The 20,367-nt window shown below is 45.3% G+C and overlaps 1 protein-coding gene across 1 annotated transcript in view; it reads left to right on the top strand.

Annotated features, from left to right (window-relative positions):
• CELSR3 (cadherin EGF LAG seven-pass G-type receptor 3) overlaps positions 1 to 15,992 on the top strand; it is a 97,480-nt gene extending 81,488 nt beyond the window's left edge. The window contains 6 exon segments of the mRNA XM_077325430.1: positions 893 to 1,029; positions 2,440 to 2,546; positions 2,952 to 3,125; positions 3,632 to 3,832; positions 6,189 to 7,311; positions 8,622 to 15,992. Of these exon segments, the coding sequence (XP_077181545.1) occupies positions 893 to 1,029; positions 2,440 to 2,546; positions 2,952 to 3,125; positions 3,632 to 3,832; positions 6,189 to 7,311; positions 8,622 to 8,652 (1,773 nt within the window). The 3' untranslated portion in view covers positions 8,653 to 15,992.
• Positions 15,993 to 20,367: the final 4,375 nt, after the last annotated feature.

Genomic DNA, 20,367 nt, shown 5'->3' with positions numbered 1-20,367 from the left:
CTGCTTTGGAGGGTGGATTCCATAGCTTTATACTCCATTGAGGTCCCTCCTCACCCCAAATCCCACCTACTCCCAACTCCACCCCCCAAAGTCTCCATCTTGGTGTAATGTAGCGGTTAGGAGTGTGGACTTCTAATCTGGTGAGCCGGGTTTGATTCCGTGTTTCCCCACATGCAACCAGCTGGGTGACCTTGGACTTGCCAGAGCCCTGAGAAAGCTGTTCTGACCAAGCTGGGCTCTCTCAGTCTCACCCACCTCACAGGGTGTCTGTTGTGGGGAAATGAAAGGGAAGGGGATTGTAAGCCGCTTCGAGACATCTTTGGGTAGAGAAAAGCGGCATATAAGAAGCTTCTTCTTCTCCAAGTATTTCCCAACCCAGAGCTGGCAACCCGACCTATGATTCAGCAACGTTTGTGTAGCTTTGTCCTGCCAATGAAGTGCCATTGTCCTTGAGTGTTACTGTATCTCAGCAACAAGTGAGAAAGAGCTTTGCAAAGAATGCTCAGTCAGTTTCATTGTGCATACCTGAGTTCATAGTATGTCTCTACAAGTATTCAACCTTAGGATCCAGAAAGCAGGTCAGAGACTTGCAAGAAAAAGGGCAGGAGGGAATGGCCAATACTTCTTAATCTTTCTGGGAAGGAATTGATTCCAGCCACTCAGATGCTAAACAATCCCTCAGTCATGTATGAAAAGCCACCTTTGTTAAAGTTCCCTCTTCTACAGAAGCAATTAGTAAAAGCCAGGAGCCGTCTTGCTATCTTGTTATACCAGTAATATGTGTATTCTTAAGGGTATTCTGTGTGTTGGCCTCAGGGCTCTTAGTATGCGGAAGATTCTCCAAAAATCCTCTCTAAGAGGGTGACTGTTTATCTTTCCTTTTCCATGACAGGGCCCTAATGCCTACAACAATACCGCTCTCTTTGAGGAGAGCGGTCTCATTCGTATCACCCTGGGAGCTTCCACCATCTCCTCTGTCAGCAGCGTGCGTTCAGCCCGCACCCATTCTAGCCAGCGAGGCTACCTCAGGTAAAGAACAACAAGAACGGGTCTTTTAGTGTGCCTAAAAATCTACAGCTAGGGGAAAGTACTGGCATGCTGGGAAGGGTATTCCTTCTTCTGGAGACCCAAGCCACCTCCCCCCCCCCATTAACTGTGGCTCCTCTACTTGTGAGCCTGGATATCTCAGGACACCCAATCTTGTCAGATCTTGGAAGCTAAGCAGGGCTGTCCTTGTTAGTATTTGGATGGGGGACCTCCAAGTCAAACAAGAGTCATGATGTGGAGGCAGGCAGGGATCAGCAAACCACTTCCAAACGTCTCTTGCCTGGCTGCCAGATGATCACCTGGCTACCCTACACGCATACCAGATGATAAATAACTTAGAAATAAATAAATTGATTGGTATTGCTGATATTCCGTACATTATTACCCCTCACAGTTCCCTCTGTTTTGTTTCTGCTGGGTGCTCATCCAGAGTTTCACTGGGGCCTCACAGTCTTGATTACAGCACCTGAAGCAGGTGGATTAGAGGTTTTTCTTCCAAAGAGCCAGCATGATAGAGTGGTTAAGGATGACAGACTCTAATCCAGGGGTAGTCAAACTGTGGCCCTCCAGATGTCCATGGACTACAATTCCCAGAAGCCCCTGCCAGCATTTGCTGGCAGGGGCTCCTGGGAACTGTAGTCCATGGACATCTGGAGGGTCGCAGTTTGACTACCCCTGCTCTAATCTGTAGAACCAAGTTTGATTCTGCACTCCTCCCCATGCAGCCATCTGGGTGATCTTGTGCCAGTCATAGTTCTCTCAGAACTCACCCAGCCCCCACCTACTTCACAAAGTGCCTATTGTGTGGAGAGGACAGGAATGTGATTGTAAGCCTCTTTGGGGTAGAGAAAACTGGGGATAGAAAAGCCTACTCTTCCCTTCTTCTAGGAATTTATTTGGGAAGAGACCACAGAACCCTGCCAATCTGATCCTGTGGGTACACAAGAGTGAGTTTTTAAAGATGGTCCCACAGGTCCCCTTATGTGGCATCAGAGAGAGTGATATGATGCATACCAGAACAACAGAGCATGGTTATAGCAGAAATCTATAGACCAGGCCCCTGTGCAAACTTTTTTGCATTCCAGTCCTGTATCTCTGTATGTATGATTGACATATATGACTGATGCTGCTTATGTTTAACACAAACGTCATAAGCATCACAGGTTTTACGAGGAGTGTCCTATCGAGGGAGACTATAATCCATTCAACTTAATACTGTCTGACTAACTGGCAGCAGCTGTCTCTGGTCTTGGGTAGATTCCAGCTTTGGTATTTAGCAACTACAACAGAAAACGCAAGAGACTAAGGCTGGGAACCTCTGCTTCACCACTGATATATGGTCTCTTTTTGGGTGAAAGGGAATGCACACTTGACATTTCTCTGTTGTTGCAGAGAGAACATGTTGGCACATCAAGGCTCAGCCCTGGACCATAACTTGCTCAATCATGCCGGCCCCACAGATCTTGATGTAGCTATGTTTCACCGTGATGCAGGGCCAGGTAAGGTCAAAAGCCCAAGTTGCAGATTCAAAAAACTAGTTGCATTTTAGATTCCCTTGGGTCTCTAGCTACATGGTTATAAGTTACCACTTGCTTGCCAGTCTTGCAACACAAGCCTTTTGTCTACTGTCTTCCCAAATTAAACACCATAGCTTGGCTTTCTGAGAAAACAAAGGGATTTGATAGGAGGCAGGTTGACTGGAACCATCTGTAATGGGGAACATGTTTAGGGATATCTACTTTAAATATTTTAAACAGTATAAACTGCTTTGCAAAGTTTTTTGACTTCACAGGTTGTTTATAAGAGGGAAATTATATACTGGAAGCTATTAGCCATCAAATCCCCAAATGTCAGCATTTCTCCCTGATTCCTCACCTGTTTAGAACTTTGCTTACCTCGTACAGATCAAGACTCTGACTCAGACAGTGACCTCTCTCTCGACGAAGAACGCAGCCTCTCTATTCCATCATCAGAGAGTGAGGAGAATGTGCATCTCCGGGGCAGGTTCCAGCGCCAATTCAAAAGGGCAGCACACAGCGAGCGGCTTCTCACCAACCCTTCCAACACTACACCCAAAGGTAAATAGTAGGAAAGCACTTATAAGAATACAGAGGAAGAACACCCTGAGTACTGGGGGTGCCTGCACTGGGCAGACAAGAGGGACGGGCAAGAGAACCAGTGTGGTGTAGTGGCTAGGAGTGGTAGCTTCTAATCTGGTGGGCCAGGTTTGATTCCCCACTCCCCCACATGCAGCCAGCTGGGTGACCTTGGGCTCGTCACAGCCCTGATAGAGCTGTTCTGATCCAGCAGTCCTATCAGAGCTCACTCAGCCCCACCTACCTCACAGGGTGTCTGTTGTGGGAAGAGGAAGGGAAGGCCATTGTAAGACTTCTAGTAGAGAAAAGCGGCATATAAAAACAGCTCTTCTTCAAACAGTGGTCTATACATCTCTAAGACAAAGTGTGCATGCACACGAAAGGTTATACCTTGAATAAAACGTTGTTGGTCTTAAAGGTGCCCCTGGACTCAAAAGTTACATGGTGATTCATCCTGTATCTGGCATTGTCCACTGTCCTTCCCTTAGATGTAGATGGCAATGACCTGATGTCTTATTGGCCAGCACTGGGTGAATGTGAAGTACACCCCTGCTCCCTCCAGAAGTGGGGCTCAGAGAGGAAACTTGGATTTGATGTCAACAAAGACGCTGCCAACAATAACCAGCCAGATCTGGCCTTAACCAGTGGAGATGAGAACTCCCTCACCCAGACTCAACGACAGAGGAAAGGTGAGGAGACCAAAGCAGGATTGGGGGGGGGGGGAATCATGGAAGGGGTAAAGCGAGGGAGAAACCTGGGCTACAATCCTACTTAACTACATATTTCACTGGGTAGCTCCCTCCCAATGGGGGGCTTCGGAGCCCTGGGGCAATTCATATGATTGCGCTTCCCATGTCTCGTGAATGTATAGAGAAAATATATTATTTTGCATTTGCAACCTTATTTAACGATATACCCAATTTTCCCTTTCCTCCATCTTCAGCTGCAACTTTCCTCAGTTTGCTTTTATGCTACCCACTTTTTTGGTTACGTAGTGTCACTGGGGAAGGCTGGCAAGGCCACCCTTATGGCTGAGGCCGGCACCTCCTGGTGTGATTGGGTCCCCCTCTTCTGCAGTACTTCAGGCTATCCCTGGTCTCCTCCTTGGAGGAGTGTTGCCATGTTGGTTTGGTTGATGCGTTACGTATTAGGATGGTTTTTATGTATTAGGGGCTTTTATCGAGGGGTTTTATATGCTGTTACCTGCCACGAGACTTAGGGGAGTGGCGGGCTATAAATCTTAATGATAATGATAATGATGTTGATGATGATAATAATAATAACAATAACAATAACAATAGCAACAACAATAACAACAGCAACAGCAACAGCAACAGCAACAACAACAACAACAATAATATTGAGTCGGCCATTAAGGGTCGGCCAAGGGTCAGACATGACCCAGTGCTTGCACAGGGAATACCTTTACCTTTACCTTTACCTTTACCTTTACCTTTACCTTTACCTTTACCTTTACCTTTACCTTTAGTGTCAGACATTGTGTAAACATTTTATTTAAAAATTATAAAAACCCAGAAGCACAAAGTCTCCTTCACTGTAAAGCTTTACTGTGCTATGCAATGTGAAGAAGGAATTACTTTCCTATACAGACTGATGTAACTAAATACTCTCACAATACATTCAGTATGCAAATAAAGCAATAAACGTCATCCCTTTGGTGAGCGATTGTGTGCCTCCTGCAGCCCAGGTTAGCTCCCAGACCAGAGTCAGAGGCGTGGATGGAACATGGGCCTGTGTTGCTAGGAGCTGGCGGAACCATTTCTCCAGGCCTCACTGCCACTGAGCCTGTCCATCCAGGCCTGGAGTCGCAGCACTCCCAGTGGTGGGGCAGAGCAAAGTAGTGATGCGGCCGACCAGACACAATACTAGCTTATTGTTGCTCCTGCTGCTCCTGTTGGGGAGGGGCTATATAGTAAACCTATTACAACTGCAGTGTAGACAGCAAAAGCTGTCGGAGCCACTCCCCCCCAGGCAGGAACCTCACATCTCACATTAAGGGTACCCCACATCTCACATTAAGGGTACTCTGCTGTGACCTGATATTGTTGGTGTGAAGATAAAAAGTTGCATGGTGGGTTTGTACATCTCCCTGAGCTCTCAGTTTCTCACGTGGCAATTAAAAGCAAGCTAATGGGATCACATTTATGACAGCTTGTCTGAACAACAGAGCTAGCAGGATGTAGTAGTTGGGGGGGGGGATGGACACAAAGTGGTTCGCAAACTTAAATCCGTCATGAATTTGGCTGGTACATGCCCCCCTCTAAAGCCCGTGTTCAGAGGAGGTGCCTCCACCAATCATTTTTTAGACCTTTTGTCTTGTTGGGTTCAGGGCATTTAAATCCTCCATTTCACTCCCTCCCCCTTCCAGATCTTCAGGTGATAGCTGAAAATCTCCCAGAGTTAAAACTAATCTCTAGGTTACAGAGGTCAGTTTCTTTGGAGTAAATGGCTGCTTTGAAAGATGGCCTCTGCGGCATTATACCCTATGGCATTATATGTCCCTGCCCTGAATCTACCACCAAACTCCTCAAAAATATCCCAACCCAGAGCTGGCAACCTTGCTTCCGGATCGCTAGCCCTTGGAAAAGTGCTCACTCACTTTAGTTACAGAAACTGCTTTCAGCACCTATCTGTCTTGGAAGAAAAGAAAAAACAACAAATGATGTGCAGAATGCCTTCTACATGGCCTATTCATCCATGGGTAGAGAAACAATGCCAAAGAATGTAGTTTCTAAGTGATCTGGAGTTTTGACACCTTCTTTTAGAAATGAACTATTGCTCTTCTGCATGCCTCCTTGACTCTGTCATCCAAACCAAGAGGGCATCAACATGGCAGTACACTGTAGACTTGCTATTGGTGTGGCACTATACAACAACTACAGGTTTCCCTGAAGCAATATCATTTCACGTGAATTACAAATAAACAGAAATGCAAATAAATTCAGTTTGTAAATGCAAATAATCCAGTGGGAGAGTGTCTAATTCTTCTTATTTCCTGCACCCTGCACCCCAAATGTTATACAGGCATCTTGAAGAATCGCCTCCAGTACCCTCCAGGACTGCAAGGCCTGCCATCCGTGGGCAGAATGACCAATGAGCTTTCCTGGTACAAGACATCCACCCTGGGTCACAGAGCTGTCCCTGCAGCTTCCTATGGCCGGATTTATTCTGGTGCAGGAAGCCTCTCTCAGCCAGCAAGCCGTTATTCTTCACGAGAACAACTGGACATGTTGATGAGAAGGCAGATGTCCAGAGAACAGCTGAGCCGGAATAATTCTGGCGAATGCCTGGAAGCTATACCCAGCAGGCATGGGTCTCGGGAGCATCTGGACACCATTCTGAACAGGCCTGGGTCAAGGGAGCCTCTGGACACGATCCTCAGCCAACATGGGTCTAGGGAGCACCTGGCAAGCATACCTAGTAGACATGGGTCTAGAGAAAACCTAGGTGAAGTAGCTACTGGACATGATCAAAGAATTCACGGAAACACTCTGCCTAGGAGGCAGGGGTCTAGAGACCGTCTCGATACTTTGCTCTGTAGATTTGGGTCACGAGAACAGCTAGACTGTGGTGGGACAGTAAGAGAGATCTCTAGAGAATGGGTGAACACCATGCCTAATAGGCAAGCATTGAGAGATCGTATGGACACTTTGCCAAGTCGAGACACTTCTCGAGAACAGCTGGATTTACTATCTAGAAGGCAGCCTTCAAGGGACCAGCTGACATCAGCTCGACAAATATCAAGAGATCAGCTGGACTTCTTATCCAGAAGATCTAATTCCAGAGAGCCACTGGACATAGTGCCTGGCAGGCAGGCTTCTCGGGAAAATCTAGAGGCCCTTTCTAGACAGCAGCCTTCTAGAGAAAATCTTGAACTCCTCTCCGGAAGGCTTCCTTCTAGAGAAAATCTTGAAGCGATCCCCAGCCGTCACCCCTCCACAGAGCAATTAGACATCCTTTCTTCTATCCTGGCCTCTTTTAACTCCTCTGTCTTGTCCTCTGTGCAATCATCCAGTACCCCCTCAGGCCCACAGACCACACCCACACCTTCTGCGGCACAGACATCCTCTACACCCTCCATGCTGTGCCCTTCACCGCCTCGATCTGCTACATCTCACAGTATTTCTGAGCTGTCACCAGACTCAGAGTAAGTGGCTTTTTCTGCCCTTGGCTCAATCCAGGCTGTGACTTCCTAAAAAGAGTGTGTCTATGTGTGTTTGTGTTTTTAAAAGAAAGTGGCCCTCTTTGTGAAAAAGAAACAAGCTGACTTAGTGGAAATGGTTAAAAAAGGTAGAAATGTTTCGGGAAAGCAGTGATTTTTCATAGATCACTGATTGTTCTGCATTTGGGTATGCTGGCAGTAGTTGGGTTGTGCTCAAAAACATCCACCCATTATGATCTTAAGGCCTTGGATACCCTGGAAACACTATTGCTTATACCTGTTCATATGTCATGGTTTCCCCTCCCCCAGGAACTCAGGTGCCAGTACCCATGCCAGCGATTACTGTCAACGAGTTGCTGGAAATTCGTTGTTATAGATTCCCTGCCCCAGTCTTCAATTGCCAGGATTCCCTGGGAAAGAAAAGTGATTGTTAAACTAGCTTAAGTCTGCATGATAACTGTACCAAAGGCAGTAGTTTAGACTAGCATCCAGTGATGGAGATACAATTAGTCTTAAACAGCATGTTATACAAAAGCCACATGACATGGGATATGGTATGGGATTCAAAATATTGGCTCCACCTGCATCCATCCTATTGAGTGGGAAGGAAAAGAGGGTGAGGGCTCCTTCTTTTGAGCATGCAGTCCTATGAAGTCAACAAAGAACTGGGACTGACTTGGAGATGTGATCCCTGAAATGTCACTTTCTTGGAGGATGTGTTTCCTTACAGACTGAACCTTGCCTAAGTCACTTAATCACCCCTTAATACTGTTTTTTTTTAATTCTCTGTTAAGACACAAATCTGTTAGCAGTTTGTATTCTCTGTGTATGATATCTCAGGGTTCTGAATTGGCATCCTGAGAATCGCATTTCTGAAAACTTCCTAGCCCTCAAGGTTACACAAAACATCGAAAATGCAAGAGCAACATCTTGGGAAGACTCAGAATTGGACATCTGTTTCATACCTCTGTGCTTCGAGCCAATAATATGGCACGCTTCCCAAGAAGTTCCTCTAAATTCAATAGGACATGCACATGCCAAAATAAGTGTAGCGAGGGCTGCAGTCTCTCATTAAATCCAGTTATTTCTGCAATTGCTCTAACCTTTAAAAATTACCGTAATATTTATGGTGGCATATATCCCAAAACAGTCATCAGAATGCCATGAAGTTTAAACACATTTCCATAAACTAACATACAAGTGAGCCAGCATGCAGAGTTTATGTTTTAAAGATTCTGGGAAATGGAAAGGCTGGCGGGGCGTGTCTTAACTATTCTTTTTCTTTCTCCCTTGAGAAGAGTAACCAGAAGTGAAGGTCATTCCTGAGGGGCTGTCTCCTGAGAGTGCAAAGGAAGAAGAAGGAATGATTGCCAGGCCAGACTCTTCCAGCAGAGGTTTGGGATCCTTCAAGCACCTTCCAGGAAAGAACTGAGGCTGATTTGGAAGCCCGAATCAACCACGGCCTCCCCCAGCACTCAGTGGTGGAGGACTCGTGGGCTGAGAGCCAGGCAAAATGCACAGACCTGGCTATGGAAGAAAGGTGTCTCGGGTACCTCTGTGCCATACTGGCCACCCTCCCTGCTCAGAGGGCCACCCTGAATGGAAGGAGAGGAAGTAACCACACCAGGAGCTCACACCGTCTGTTCCCTGTCAGAAGCAGACCAACGGAAACCTTCCTTCCCAAAACATTCTGTGCAAAAGCGGAAGGGTGGGGTGGCTGCAGTGGGGAGGGGCAGGGAAGGGTTTTTATACATTTTTGTATCTTTGTAATCAGAGAGAAGAGAAATTTCTATGGTTATTTTTACGGTTCTTCTGTTCCTGTTGCTGTAATGCTGATCTCATTTGTCTTGACGGTGATATGTCTGAACTGTGGCATGATGCTATGCAGGTTTCTCCCCAGCAGGGCTCCACAAAGAACCTGGGGAAGGAGAATGGGGCAGCAGATCCATGGAGGATTCTCTTCAGCCAGCCCTCTGGGTGGTGTCCTGTTGGGTGCCTCTCACTCATTCTCATGATGGCAGTAATGTGGCAGACAGCTTGCTGGGAGTCGGGGCAGGATCTCCCTCCCTCCCTCCCTCCCTCTTTCCCATATACATACACACATATACACACCCTCCACTCACATAAGCCACCAGAACCTGAAATCTCATTTGCTTTGACAGGATCCCCTTCCTGACCTAGACCAAAGTCATGCCTGCATTGTTAAGTTCTGCAAGGTGAGAATGCAATTACAAGCCAATCATTTGATGGCCTTCAGAACTCTGATACAAGCCGAATCAAAACTGCCTTTTTCACATGTTTACACCAACATCAGGTTAGGAGCTGGAAAACAGTTTTTGGGGTGCCAGCTGTTAACCTGGATTTGGCCTGAGCACTTGCTTGGGGCTCTATGAATGTTTCCTTATGTGAGCCCCCTTATTATTGCAGTTTTAGGGCCTCACCTAGTTGCCTATTCTGATGAACTTGGGTTGCTAACTTCCAGGGTCACCTCCAGACTTGGCCTGGAAATCCCTAGAATTATGGCTGATCTCCAGATGACAGAGATCAGTTCTCTTGGAGAAAATGGCTGCTCTGGAGGATGAGCTGCATGGCATAATGGAGGCCCCTCCCCATCTTTCCTAAACTCTACTGTCAAATCTGCAGGGATTGGCCAACATAGAGTTGGCAATCCTAAAATGAACACACCTGCCTGTCTAATCCTCTTAAGATCCGCAATCACAGCATTTTGGGAAGACTTCTGTTCCATTAGGTTGCACTAAATTGTGAAGTTTTATGCTAAACCAAGCTCCTGTCTTCATAAACTTGCATTTAGATTACCATAAACTTTGGCTGTTGGCTCTAAGCTCTTCTGCAGAGCGCACAGAAGATCTATTTGCCTTACTTATTTTTTTAAGTTATTTTTCTTCCTTCTTGACCAGGAAGGTAGCACTATGCTTTAATCTAGGCTGTTTTAACTATCTTGTGTGGAGGCTGGGCAAGAATATTTGAGTGTGCAATGTCTATAATACAATATTGTCTTGGCTAGGATTATCAGCTTTTTCTTGGCAGGGCTAGTAGCTTGAATGAGTGTATCTATCCAGTACATTTTTACTGGCACTCCCTCCAGTAGCTCAAGTTGGCTATCTCATTTACCCTTCCCTATTTTACATTCATAACAAGCCTGAGAGGATAGATTAAGCTTAGACGCTTACTGCATGGAGGACTCATCCAGGCGTTATGCCATGCTGTTTTCTCTTGGGATAATAGTTGATTTTTCACATGACTGCACAGGGAGCCTTTGGCCCATCCCCCCCCCCCGAGTTTTGCTCCTGCACAAGGTAGCTCTTGACAGGAAGTGGAGCCTTCCCGCTAGTATTTTTTTTCTTTTTTGGCTGGTCAATCATTGTCATGTGATACAAACTCACTATCACAGTGGTTCTTAGCCTACCTGATGCCACAGTGGTACTTAGCCTACCTGAGGCGGCGGCGGCGGCATCCTCGGCAAACCAAAGGGTGTCCTAGGGTTGCGCACTTTGGCGATCATGGAAGCCCGAGGCAGCTGGAGCACACAACCCTACGACCCCCTTTGGGTTGCCGAGGTTGCCACAGCAGTGGCAGCAGTGACCAAGGCAACGTCCCTGAAAGGGTCAATTGACCCCCCCGAGGGGACACGACCCCCACATTGAGAACCACTACCTTATCACCTTCTGGAGCCATTTTGTCCCATTTGAGCACACACAGTCTGAAATCTTTTTAAATTAAAAAAAGCATGTAATTAAAAAAAATATATTGATATTTTAAATTTTTAAATATGTAAATGCTCCCAGGTGGCTCTCCCTTGGCTCCACAGCACAGCTCTAGCCAGAGCCGCAATGTGGAGCTGTGGCTCCAGATCAGGAAAATGGAGCTGTGGGAAACATTTTTTTCCATTTCCTTAGGAGTCTTTTTTTAAAAATGGGGGGGAAATGCTTTAAAAAAAAAATCTAAGAAAGACTCCTAATTTAAAAACGTTCAATGCTCCATGCTGCCTCGCTGCGCTGTAGAGTGGCAACAAGCGTTTTTTTTCCAATTTTTTTCATAAAAGGCTCCTAAGAAAATGGAAAAAAACTTCTTCCCACTGCTCCACAGCACAGCAGAGCCACAGGAAGCATTTTTGAAAGGAAAAAAAAAAGAACTGGAGTGTTTGCAGGCAAGAGAAGGCTCTGTCAGCAGCAGCAGAAGCCAGCAAATAGGTGCGAGTGACACTCAGGACTGGTTGCAAGGGCAGGGAAAGCATGCCGGGATGGCCCAGGTTTTCCCTTACACATGGCCCAGCACTGACTTCTACCTCATTGTCTCCTGTGGGCCAAACGAGGGCATGAATCGGGACAGGCCTGGGACCACCCCAGACTAGGCCTGATTCCATCTGAAAGTGAGAATTAGATCCAAGCCCAAACAAGCAGTGGTCACAATCACATCCATCATGTGGAAGACATCTCAGCAAGATCATTAAGGTCAGCCACTGAGATTCATGGCGACCTGGAAAATTGAATCTTAAGGCCTTCCAGTTCTTAAGCTAACACTCCCACCACTACACCACACTGGGTGCATGACAGGTAGACATTCAGTAGATTCAAAAGCTTCCCCAATGGTTGTATCTCTCCTGAACATTTGTGTTATGAAAGAATCAAGAGATTTTTGCCCAGAGGAAAAGAGGCCATTCGCTCTAGCTAAAACTTCAAGGGCAATGAGAAAATCGGCACTTCTCTTTCGATTGCTGTTTTGAATGCCTCCTTCGGAAATGTTTGAAAAGAAAGTCCAGATTGAGAACTCTGTGGTTCATCCACCCATATAAGCCTATCATGCTAGTATGTAATCCAGTGTTGTTTATAAAGGATCCAGCCGCTTTCCCATTTGACTCCTGCTCCCAAGCAGTATAGCATTGTGTGATATGCTTGTGGTTTTATGCCAGTGATGTAGGCTATATCTGTTAAAGGTCATTCAGGAAATGCTGCTTTCAGTTGGGTGTTTTTCCCATCCTGACATCCCATCATTATTTTCCAGAGACATCTGACTCACTGCTACCACCTTCAACTCCTTAACCAGTGTCCAGGGCTTCCTGACATCAGCCTACCAGAAGCAGTTTCCAAGAACAAACATTTGCACCTCTGCAAGATGTGTGTGTATAAAACAATGGAATATGTCTATAGTCTAGTTAAGTACAGGGGCAGATTCCCGCCTTTCATTGAACAGTTTGTGTGCATATGCCCACTGTTCACTCTCTGGAAGCCACCAAACAAAAATTAGTTGTGGCTGAGTCACTTTTAAAATCAATAGTACTTAAAAGCTTTTAACTGTGAGAGCCAGTTTGCTGTAGTGATTAGGAGTCCAGACTTCTAATCTGGCATGCCGGGTTCGATTCTGCACTCCCTCACATGCAGCCAGGTGGGTGACCTTGGGCTCGCCATGGCACTGATAAAGCTGTTCTGATAAAGCTGTTCCGACTGAGCAGTGATATCAGGGCTCTCTCAGCCTCACCTACCTCACAGGGTGTCTGTTGTGGTGAGAGGAAAGGGAAGGCAACCGTAAGAAACTCCTTTGGGTAGAGAAAAGCAGCATATAAGAACCAACTTCTTCTTCTTCTTCTTCTTCTACTTCTTCTTCTTCTTCTTCTCTGCACCTTAGTCCCACTGATTTCAAAGGGACCTAGCTGTGCTTAACTTCTGTTTGCTTTTTCACAAAGTAGTGTTTCTGATGCCCTGGACTGAAAGTACGGTCTGCCTCAGTCAAAATATTTTAGATCTCCATATATGCATGCAGACGCTCACACACATACATAGAAATCTGTCCAAAATATGGTTGCCAGCTCTGGATTGGGAAATTTCTAGAAATTGGGGAAGGGGAGGGGCCCTAGCGAAGTATGATGCCATGGCGTCCACCCTCCTAAGCTGTCATTTTCTCCAGGAGAACTGATCTCTGTGATCTGGAGATCAGATCTAATTCCAGGGGGATCCCCAGCTACCACCTGGAGGCTGGCAACTCTACCCAAACCAAATGTGTTTCTATGTATTTAGTCATACCCTACTGAAACAATCTGTAGCCCAAGTTTCTTTTAAGTCAGGAAAGATTATTTGCCATTGAAGCAGCCTTAACTCCGGCTTGTCTGTAAGGAGCAGATAAAATTAGTGTCATAAGACACTTGTGCTAGTTAAAACTAGAGGTCATAGTGTTATAACATCAGCAACGTACCATTTTAAGTTTGGTTGTTATGCTTCTTCTTCCACTCTTATGCCCAAGTATTCATTTCTACTACTTGGATGAGATGCTGCAGTCCAGTCAACTCTCAAGCAAAATTAACTCATGCAACTGTTTGTATTTTTGGCAGTACTGGCCTATGGTCCTCAGGACAGCTGTCATATTTTGAAATCTCTTCATACCCTCACCTAATCAGTTGAACTAGTTTCAGATGTTCGTAAGGCCTTTCACAGGGCATTACTCAAAACTCTCATCAAGAATTGCTTGCTTGAGAGGATTACCTTCCATTGAAATCTCTGATCATATGAAAAGCTAACAGGTCAAAGAGAAAGCAGTGTTTTATGGGATGTGTTAATTTTCTACCTATGGGATTTTTTGCCGTGAGGTTGCTTTCTAGCACATGATCACCCATATGTATTCTGATTCTATCCAGCAGAGTAGCTCTGACTGGATGCTGGTTTACTTTAGAAGTGATGGGGTGTGACATGTTCGATCTCCACGCTCAAGTTCTCTTGCTCACTTCCAGCAAGTGTCGATGCTTCATTTACTGCCTTATTGCCACAAAATGCTGTAGCTTAATTGTTAAACAAAAATGACTTAATGTTTACACTGGGAAATGTTTTTCCTGTTGTTGTCAAAGGTGGGTGGCAGCTGGCTTGCAGTGTCCCCTTTCCGCTGCTAGGCCAGAGGCCTTTCCCATTGGTCCGGTTGCCATCTAAAAAGAAAATGTTTTAATTATTCTCTAATACATTCCATGGCGTGTAGCTCTGAGGAGAAAAGGGCCATTCTAAGCCTTCTCACCTTTCACGCTTGAGGCTTGAGCAAAGGTGGGGGAGGGCGGCTCTTTGGCCTTTGTTCAGAGCTGCCTTTTCCTGCACCTTTCACAAATGAAGCATTGAACAGGAGTAAAACCATTATGTGCCAAGCCCAGGAAAGGGGGGGGCATCTACCTCTGTTGCTTGGTGGGGGCAATAGATTCAAGTCCCTCCCAGGCAGAAGATGGGCGACTGGGCCAAGAAAACAGAATTTATTTGTTTACAATAAATCAAGATAAGAGAGAACAAAGCTGGGAAGCAAGCGCTGGCCACGGCATGATTTTGTGCGGAAAAAAAAAACATTTGAAAGAATAACCCTTGTGAAAGTGCAGATAATTCCAATTGTGGTGAATGCAAAATTCCTTTGTATGCTCATCATCCCTGAATGTTACTTATTGGGCTCCAAAAACAGTTCGTTTACACTATTTTTTTTCAGTCTGTATATGTATATTCCTATAGCCAAGGCAGGGTCCAATATCTCTGTTTGTTATATAGATTTCTAGAAAGATGGCATCTAACTTTCTTTGGCTACTATTTGTATTTTCCACCTTCTCTGTGATTCAATGGATGTCTGTGGTATTTATTAATCACCCCCCCCCAAAAAAAAAGCTTGTTGGTTGTTGGTTTGCTGGGGTCATGTATTAAAAATGGATTATATTGAAATGACACTCCCCCCACACACCGCACACACACACATAAATGGCTTGATCAGCAGATTGGCTTTATTTCTTGGGGATTTAATTCAAAATAGAAGAGAGTAATATGTCAAAGAAAACAAGGGCTTTTTTTGCTTTAAAAATAGCATCAGTCCTCATATATAAGGTTGTGCCCAATTCCACCAGTTCTTCCCTCAGGCCTTGGGAGAGATCGGAAAAAGGAACCAGTACTTAGTACCAATGAGTACCTTGGGGGGGACCCCACCTCTGAAGGAAACCCATAGAGACCTATATCAGAGGTTTTTAAAGACTGAATACTGCCTATAATGAGGTTTCCAGAACCTCTCACTGATAACAATAGTGCTCCCCAACTTTTCAGAATACTAATTCCCCTCCCCTTGGTAGATCTTCCTAATTTGGAGACTCTATCTGAACAGCCTTTAAATAACCATTTTGTGGGATGAGACAAAAGTCCCACCCAGAGGTGCCTCTTCTGTCTGACAGGTTTGCATCCCTTGTTAACTTCCTTTGTGATGAGGGAAGAATCCTTAGATCTCCCAAACACTTAGCTAGGGATGTGTGCCAAAAAGAAGAAAGGTATAAACTGACTGAAGTGTCAGCCTCTCTGATGCCTTGATATCATCGGCTGTGTTGCTGCTACCAGCCATCACACTTTTAGTGCTGCCTTGAAACTTAGAATATTCCTTGAAAGGGGTGTCCCCCATCTCTTTCCTGGGAGAGGTTGTTAGTTGGCCAATCTATAAAGCAGTTCTTGATTGTACATGTGGTGGCCTAGGCTCTGGAGAGCTTTCTTTTGGTTTGTTTTTGTTTTTTTCTTTTAGTTTGTTGGTTGGTTCATTATATTTTTCTTCCCTTCCCCCCTGATTTGTTGGCAGAGGGTAGAGAGGCCCATGGGCTTTCTCCATATCCATGTAAAATTGTTCCATGAAGCGACAGATTTGGAAATAAAATTTAAAACACATTGTTGCGCCCGCCTTGGTGTGTATGTATGTATGTGTATGTATGTATATATATATATATATTTATATTTATATGCCTGCCTTGTCCTCTCACATTTCCCTCACTGTTTTCTTGACTGACATGTTTTTGGTTTATAATACAATGGAGAAACCAATATAGTGAGTCACATGATGACAGAAAGAAAGCAGAACATTTCATAAAGTCTATGAGGAAATGAAAATATTTGCCCTTTCCACAGGAGAAGATTATATAGTTCTCCCAGGGTAGGGGCAGAGGTTGTGGCATCCTCTGGAATCCCTTCTTCCATGGCTGGTAGGCCTCAGACAGGCCAGATGTGTGATTGCTTCCATCCAATTCCCTTTCTGTCTGGCCTGCTCACATCATCTCCCTTTGCAGTCTCGGGAGTGATCTAGCTCTTCCTCCATGGCTCCTTTCAAGGGTTCCCTGAGGGAGGGACACCTCTCAGCTTCTTGCTGTCCAAGGGCTAGACTCTTGAGAGTGGCAGTAGCCAGGCCCAATGTGGTTTGTTCCTGGGTCTTGATACACCCTGCCCCATCCCCTGACCTCTATCTAGGTCCACCTTGAGCCCTGAAATAAAACAGCAAAGAAACCTGAACTGGATCTTATTCATAAATCTATCCTTTGGGAAGTACTTGGAATCTTACTAACCTTCTCAAAGAGGCAGAATGTTCATCAGTACCACATGTTCATTAGCCCCAGCAGATCATTTACACCATCTATGTAGAAAAGCTAGATTGTTCAGGCACTGTGGACATGGGACTTGGCTTCTGCGTATGTTTGTGTTTACTATTGTGCAAGATCAAGAACTAATGGGGGAACAAGTGAGTCCCTATGAACAAAAGATTGCTCTGTGAGTAGAGTGAAGAGACATAGTAAAATGCTCTAAAAAGGGGGAGTGTAATGTTTAGGACTGGCTTCACAGAAAAGAGAAGTGTGCCTTATAAGAATAAGGTATTTCACACCACTTGTGTCAACCTGTATGATAATTGGAAATCCACAGCAGTCAATGATTGCATGAGATGGTGATACAATAGTCACTTTGATAATATAATTGCTGGAATGTAGCCTTAAGCATATTTTGGAAGCATGGTGTATGTGGAGGGGAGGAAGCAGAAGGAACCCCTTTTTGCTATCTGTATGCAACCAAAAGCCAAATGGGAAAGTATATGAAGAGGTTATGGATCCATATTGCAAACCTTGAAATGTGAATTAGTGAATTCTACTTAGTCAATGACTGTGAGAACTACAGGAGTGTGGTTTACACTGTGCATTTAAACATGTACCAAATAATCAAATTGCCAATATTTGTATTGGTAACAATATCTTAAAAGGTATAAGCAGCTTTTTGGAAAAGATAGTGCAAATGCAACCTCTCTCCCAACTTTGCTCAACTTTGGAATAGCCAAGGAAACAGCAAATATTCTCCACTGGAATTTAGAATTCTTGGATTTTGTTCAAAACTTCTTTTATCAGAAAGTGATAAATGCGTATAGTAAGCCTTCATTGGAACTGTCCATAGAGTTTTCATGGCAAAGATACTGGAGTGGTTTGCCATTTCCTTCTCCAGTGGATCACCTTTTGTCAGAGCTCTCAGCTATGACCTGTCCGTCTTGGGTGGCCCTGCACGGCATAGCTCATAGCTTCACTGAACTACGCAAGCCCCCTTGCCACAACAAGGCAGCGATCCTTGATGGGGAAGAAATGGAGATAGTGACAGATTTTATTTTCCTGGGCTCCAAGATCACTGCAGATGGGGACTGCAGCAAAGAAATTAAAAGACGTTTGCTCCTGGGGAGGAAAGCTATGGCAAATCTAGACAGCATCCTAAAAAGCAGAGACATCACCCTGCCAACAAAAGTGCGTTTAGTCAAGGCTATGGTCTTCCCAGTTGCAATGTATGGCTGCGAAAGTTGGACCATAAGGAAGGCCGAGCGTCAAAGAATTGAGGCTTTTGAACTCTGGTGCTGGAGAAGACTCTTGCGAGTCCCTTGGACTGCAAGGCGAACAAACCGGTCAGTCCTAGAGGAGATCAACCCTGACTACTCTTTAGAAGGCCAGATCCTGAAGATGAAACTCAAATACTTTGGCCACCACATGAGAAGGAAGGACTCCCTGGAGAAGAGCCTAATGCTGGGAGCGATCGAGGGCAAAAGAAGAAGGGGACGACAGAGAATGAGGTGGCTGGATGGAGTCACTGAAGCAGTAGGTGCAAACTTAAATGGACTCCGGGGAATGGTAGAGGACAGGAAGGCCTGGAGGATCATTGTCCATGGGGTCGCGATGGGTCGGACACGACTTCGCACATAACAACAACAAAGCCTTCATTCCCCCTAGGCTCCACTTAACCCTATTAGCCTTCTATAGTTTCTTTTTTCCTTCAACATCTGTGCTTAGTCCTAAATGTTACATTTAGTTGTTATAGGATGGTTGTTTGGTTGGATCAGGCAATTATCTGTCAAAACCAGCAGGTGAGTGCCAACATTATGTAGCCAAATGTCTCTGGGTGAAGCTTTTTCTTCTTGTACTCTCATGTCTGGCATACAGAAGTATTAACTGAACTTCAGTGTGAAGAGAAAATTAATATTATCATTGATAATAGCCTTTATTAGGCATAAGATACAGAGCAAGAAAAGGTTGGGGGAGATGGATTACTAAGGAGGGCATAGAAAATTGCTGGGCTGGAATTTATTTAATTAATTTATCATTGTACTTTATTTTCCAACCCATCCCATGGGACTCAGGGGTGGATTACACCCTATTAAAATCACATATAAAAATAAATACACAGATAAAATATAAACATTCTAAATAAATACATTTAAAATTTTAAAACAAAATTAATTCATCTGTTGCCCAGATCATCTGCTTGCTGGAAAAGGAGAAAAGAGATTGTATCAGACTTGTATCAGCCCTACCTGACCTATAGATTTGGCCTTGGCAAGGAGGCCAGCATAGGTCCAAATGTTGTTTTGAGCATCAACCATAGGCCTGGTGACACAGTTCCATTTTACAAGCCCTGAAGAGCCATTTAAGGTCCCACGGGTCTCTGATCTCATTTGTGAGAGCATTCCACAAGGCTGGGGCCGGGGATAACAAGGCCCTGGCCTTAGCTGAGGCCAATTTAATCTCCTTGGGGGCTGGGATCTTGAGCAAATTTTGCTTCAATGAGGCTTGATGCTAATCTGCATTGACCTAGGTAAACTACACTGGCTTTATATTATATGATGATACAGTAAAAAGGTAAAGGTAAAGGTATCCCCTGTGCAAGCACCGAGTCATGTCTGACCCTTTTTTATTATTATTATTATTATTATTTAATTTCTAGACCGCCCTTCTCCCAATAGGTCTCAGGGCGGTTTACAACATAAATAGTTAAAACACAATAAAATCCCCATAAAAACCCCAATTAAAAGTTACATATAACATATCACATAACATATAGCGGCGGTGGTCACAATTCTGATCTTAGTTCAGCCTGGTGGAGAGAATAATGTTCAGAAGAGGGTGGCACCAATACAATAGATCTGACCATGATCTCGGTGTTAGAGATCTCAATATTGGAGGGGATCCTCTGATGGGTTAGTGGGAGAGCTGCCCTGGCCTCAACCATATGCCTGGCGGAAGAGCTCCGTCTTACAGGCCCTGCGGAAAGCTGGTAGATCCTGCAGGGCCCTTAGCTCTTCTGGGAGCTCGTTCCACCAGGTTGGGGCCAGGACTGAAAAGGCCCTGGCCCGGGTCGAGGCCAGGCGCACATCCCGTGGGCCCGGGACAACCAGTAAATTCATACCCGCAGAGCGGAGTGCCCTGCGGGGGGCATAAGCAACCAAGCGGTCCCGCAGGTAGATGGGACCCAGACCGCGTATAGCCTTAAAGGTCAATACCAATACCTTGAATCTGATTCGGAAACAGACTGGCAACCAGTGCAGATGACGAAGCACCGGCTGAATGTGGGCCCTCAAAGGTGTTCTAGTGAGGACCCTGGCAGCCGCATTTTGGACCAGCTGTAACTTCCGAGTCAAAGACAAGGGAAGGCCCGCGTAGAGCGAGTTACAGAAGTCTAATCTGGAAGTGACCGTTGCATGGATCACTGTGGCCAGGTGTTCCGAGGACAGGTAGGGCGCTAGTAGCCGGGCTTGGCAAAGATGGAAAAATGCTGTCCGAGCTACATTGGTGACCTGAGCCTCCATAGAGAGGGAGGCATCAAATGTCACTCCCAAATTCCTGGCAACTGGTGCCTTGGGGAGATGCCCTCGAGTGTTTTCTTGGCAGACTCAATGCAGGGTGGTTTGCTATTTCCTTCCCCAGTCATTACCGTTTACCCCCCAGCAAGCTGGGTACTCATTTTACCAACCTCT

Source organism: Paroedura picta, chromosome 3 (genome assembly GCF_049243985.1).
Source record: "Paroedura picta isolate Pp20150507F chromosome 3, Ppicta_v3.0, whole genome shotgun sequence".
Lineage (NCBI taxonomy): Eukaryota > Metazoa > Chordata > Lepidosauria > Squamata > Gekkonidae > Paroedura > Paroedura picta.
Note: the sequence above shows the minus strand (reverse complement) of the source record. Positions and strands in the feature narration are given on the sequence as shown.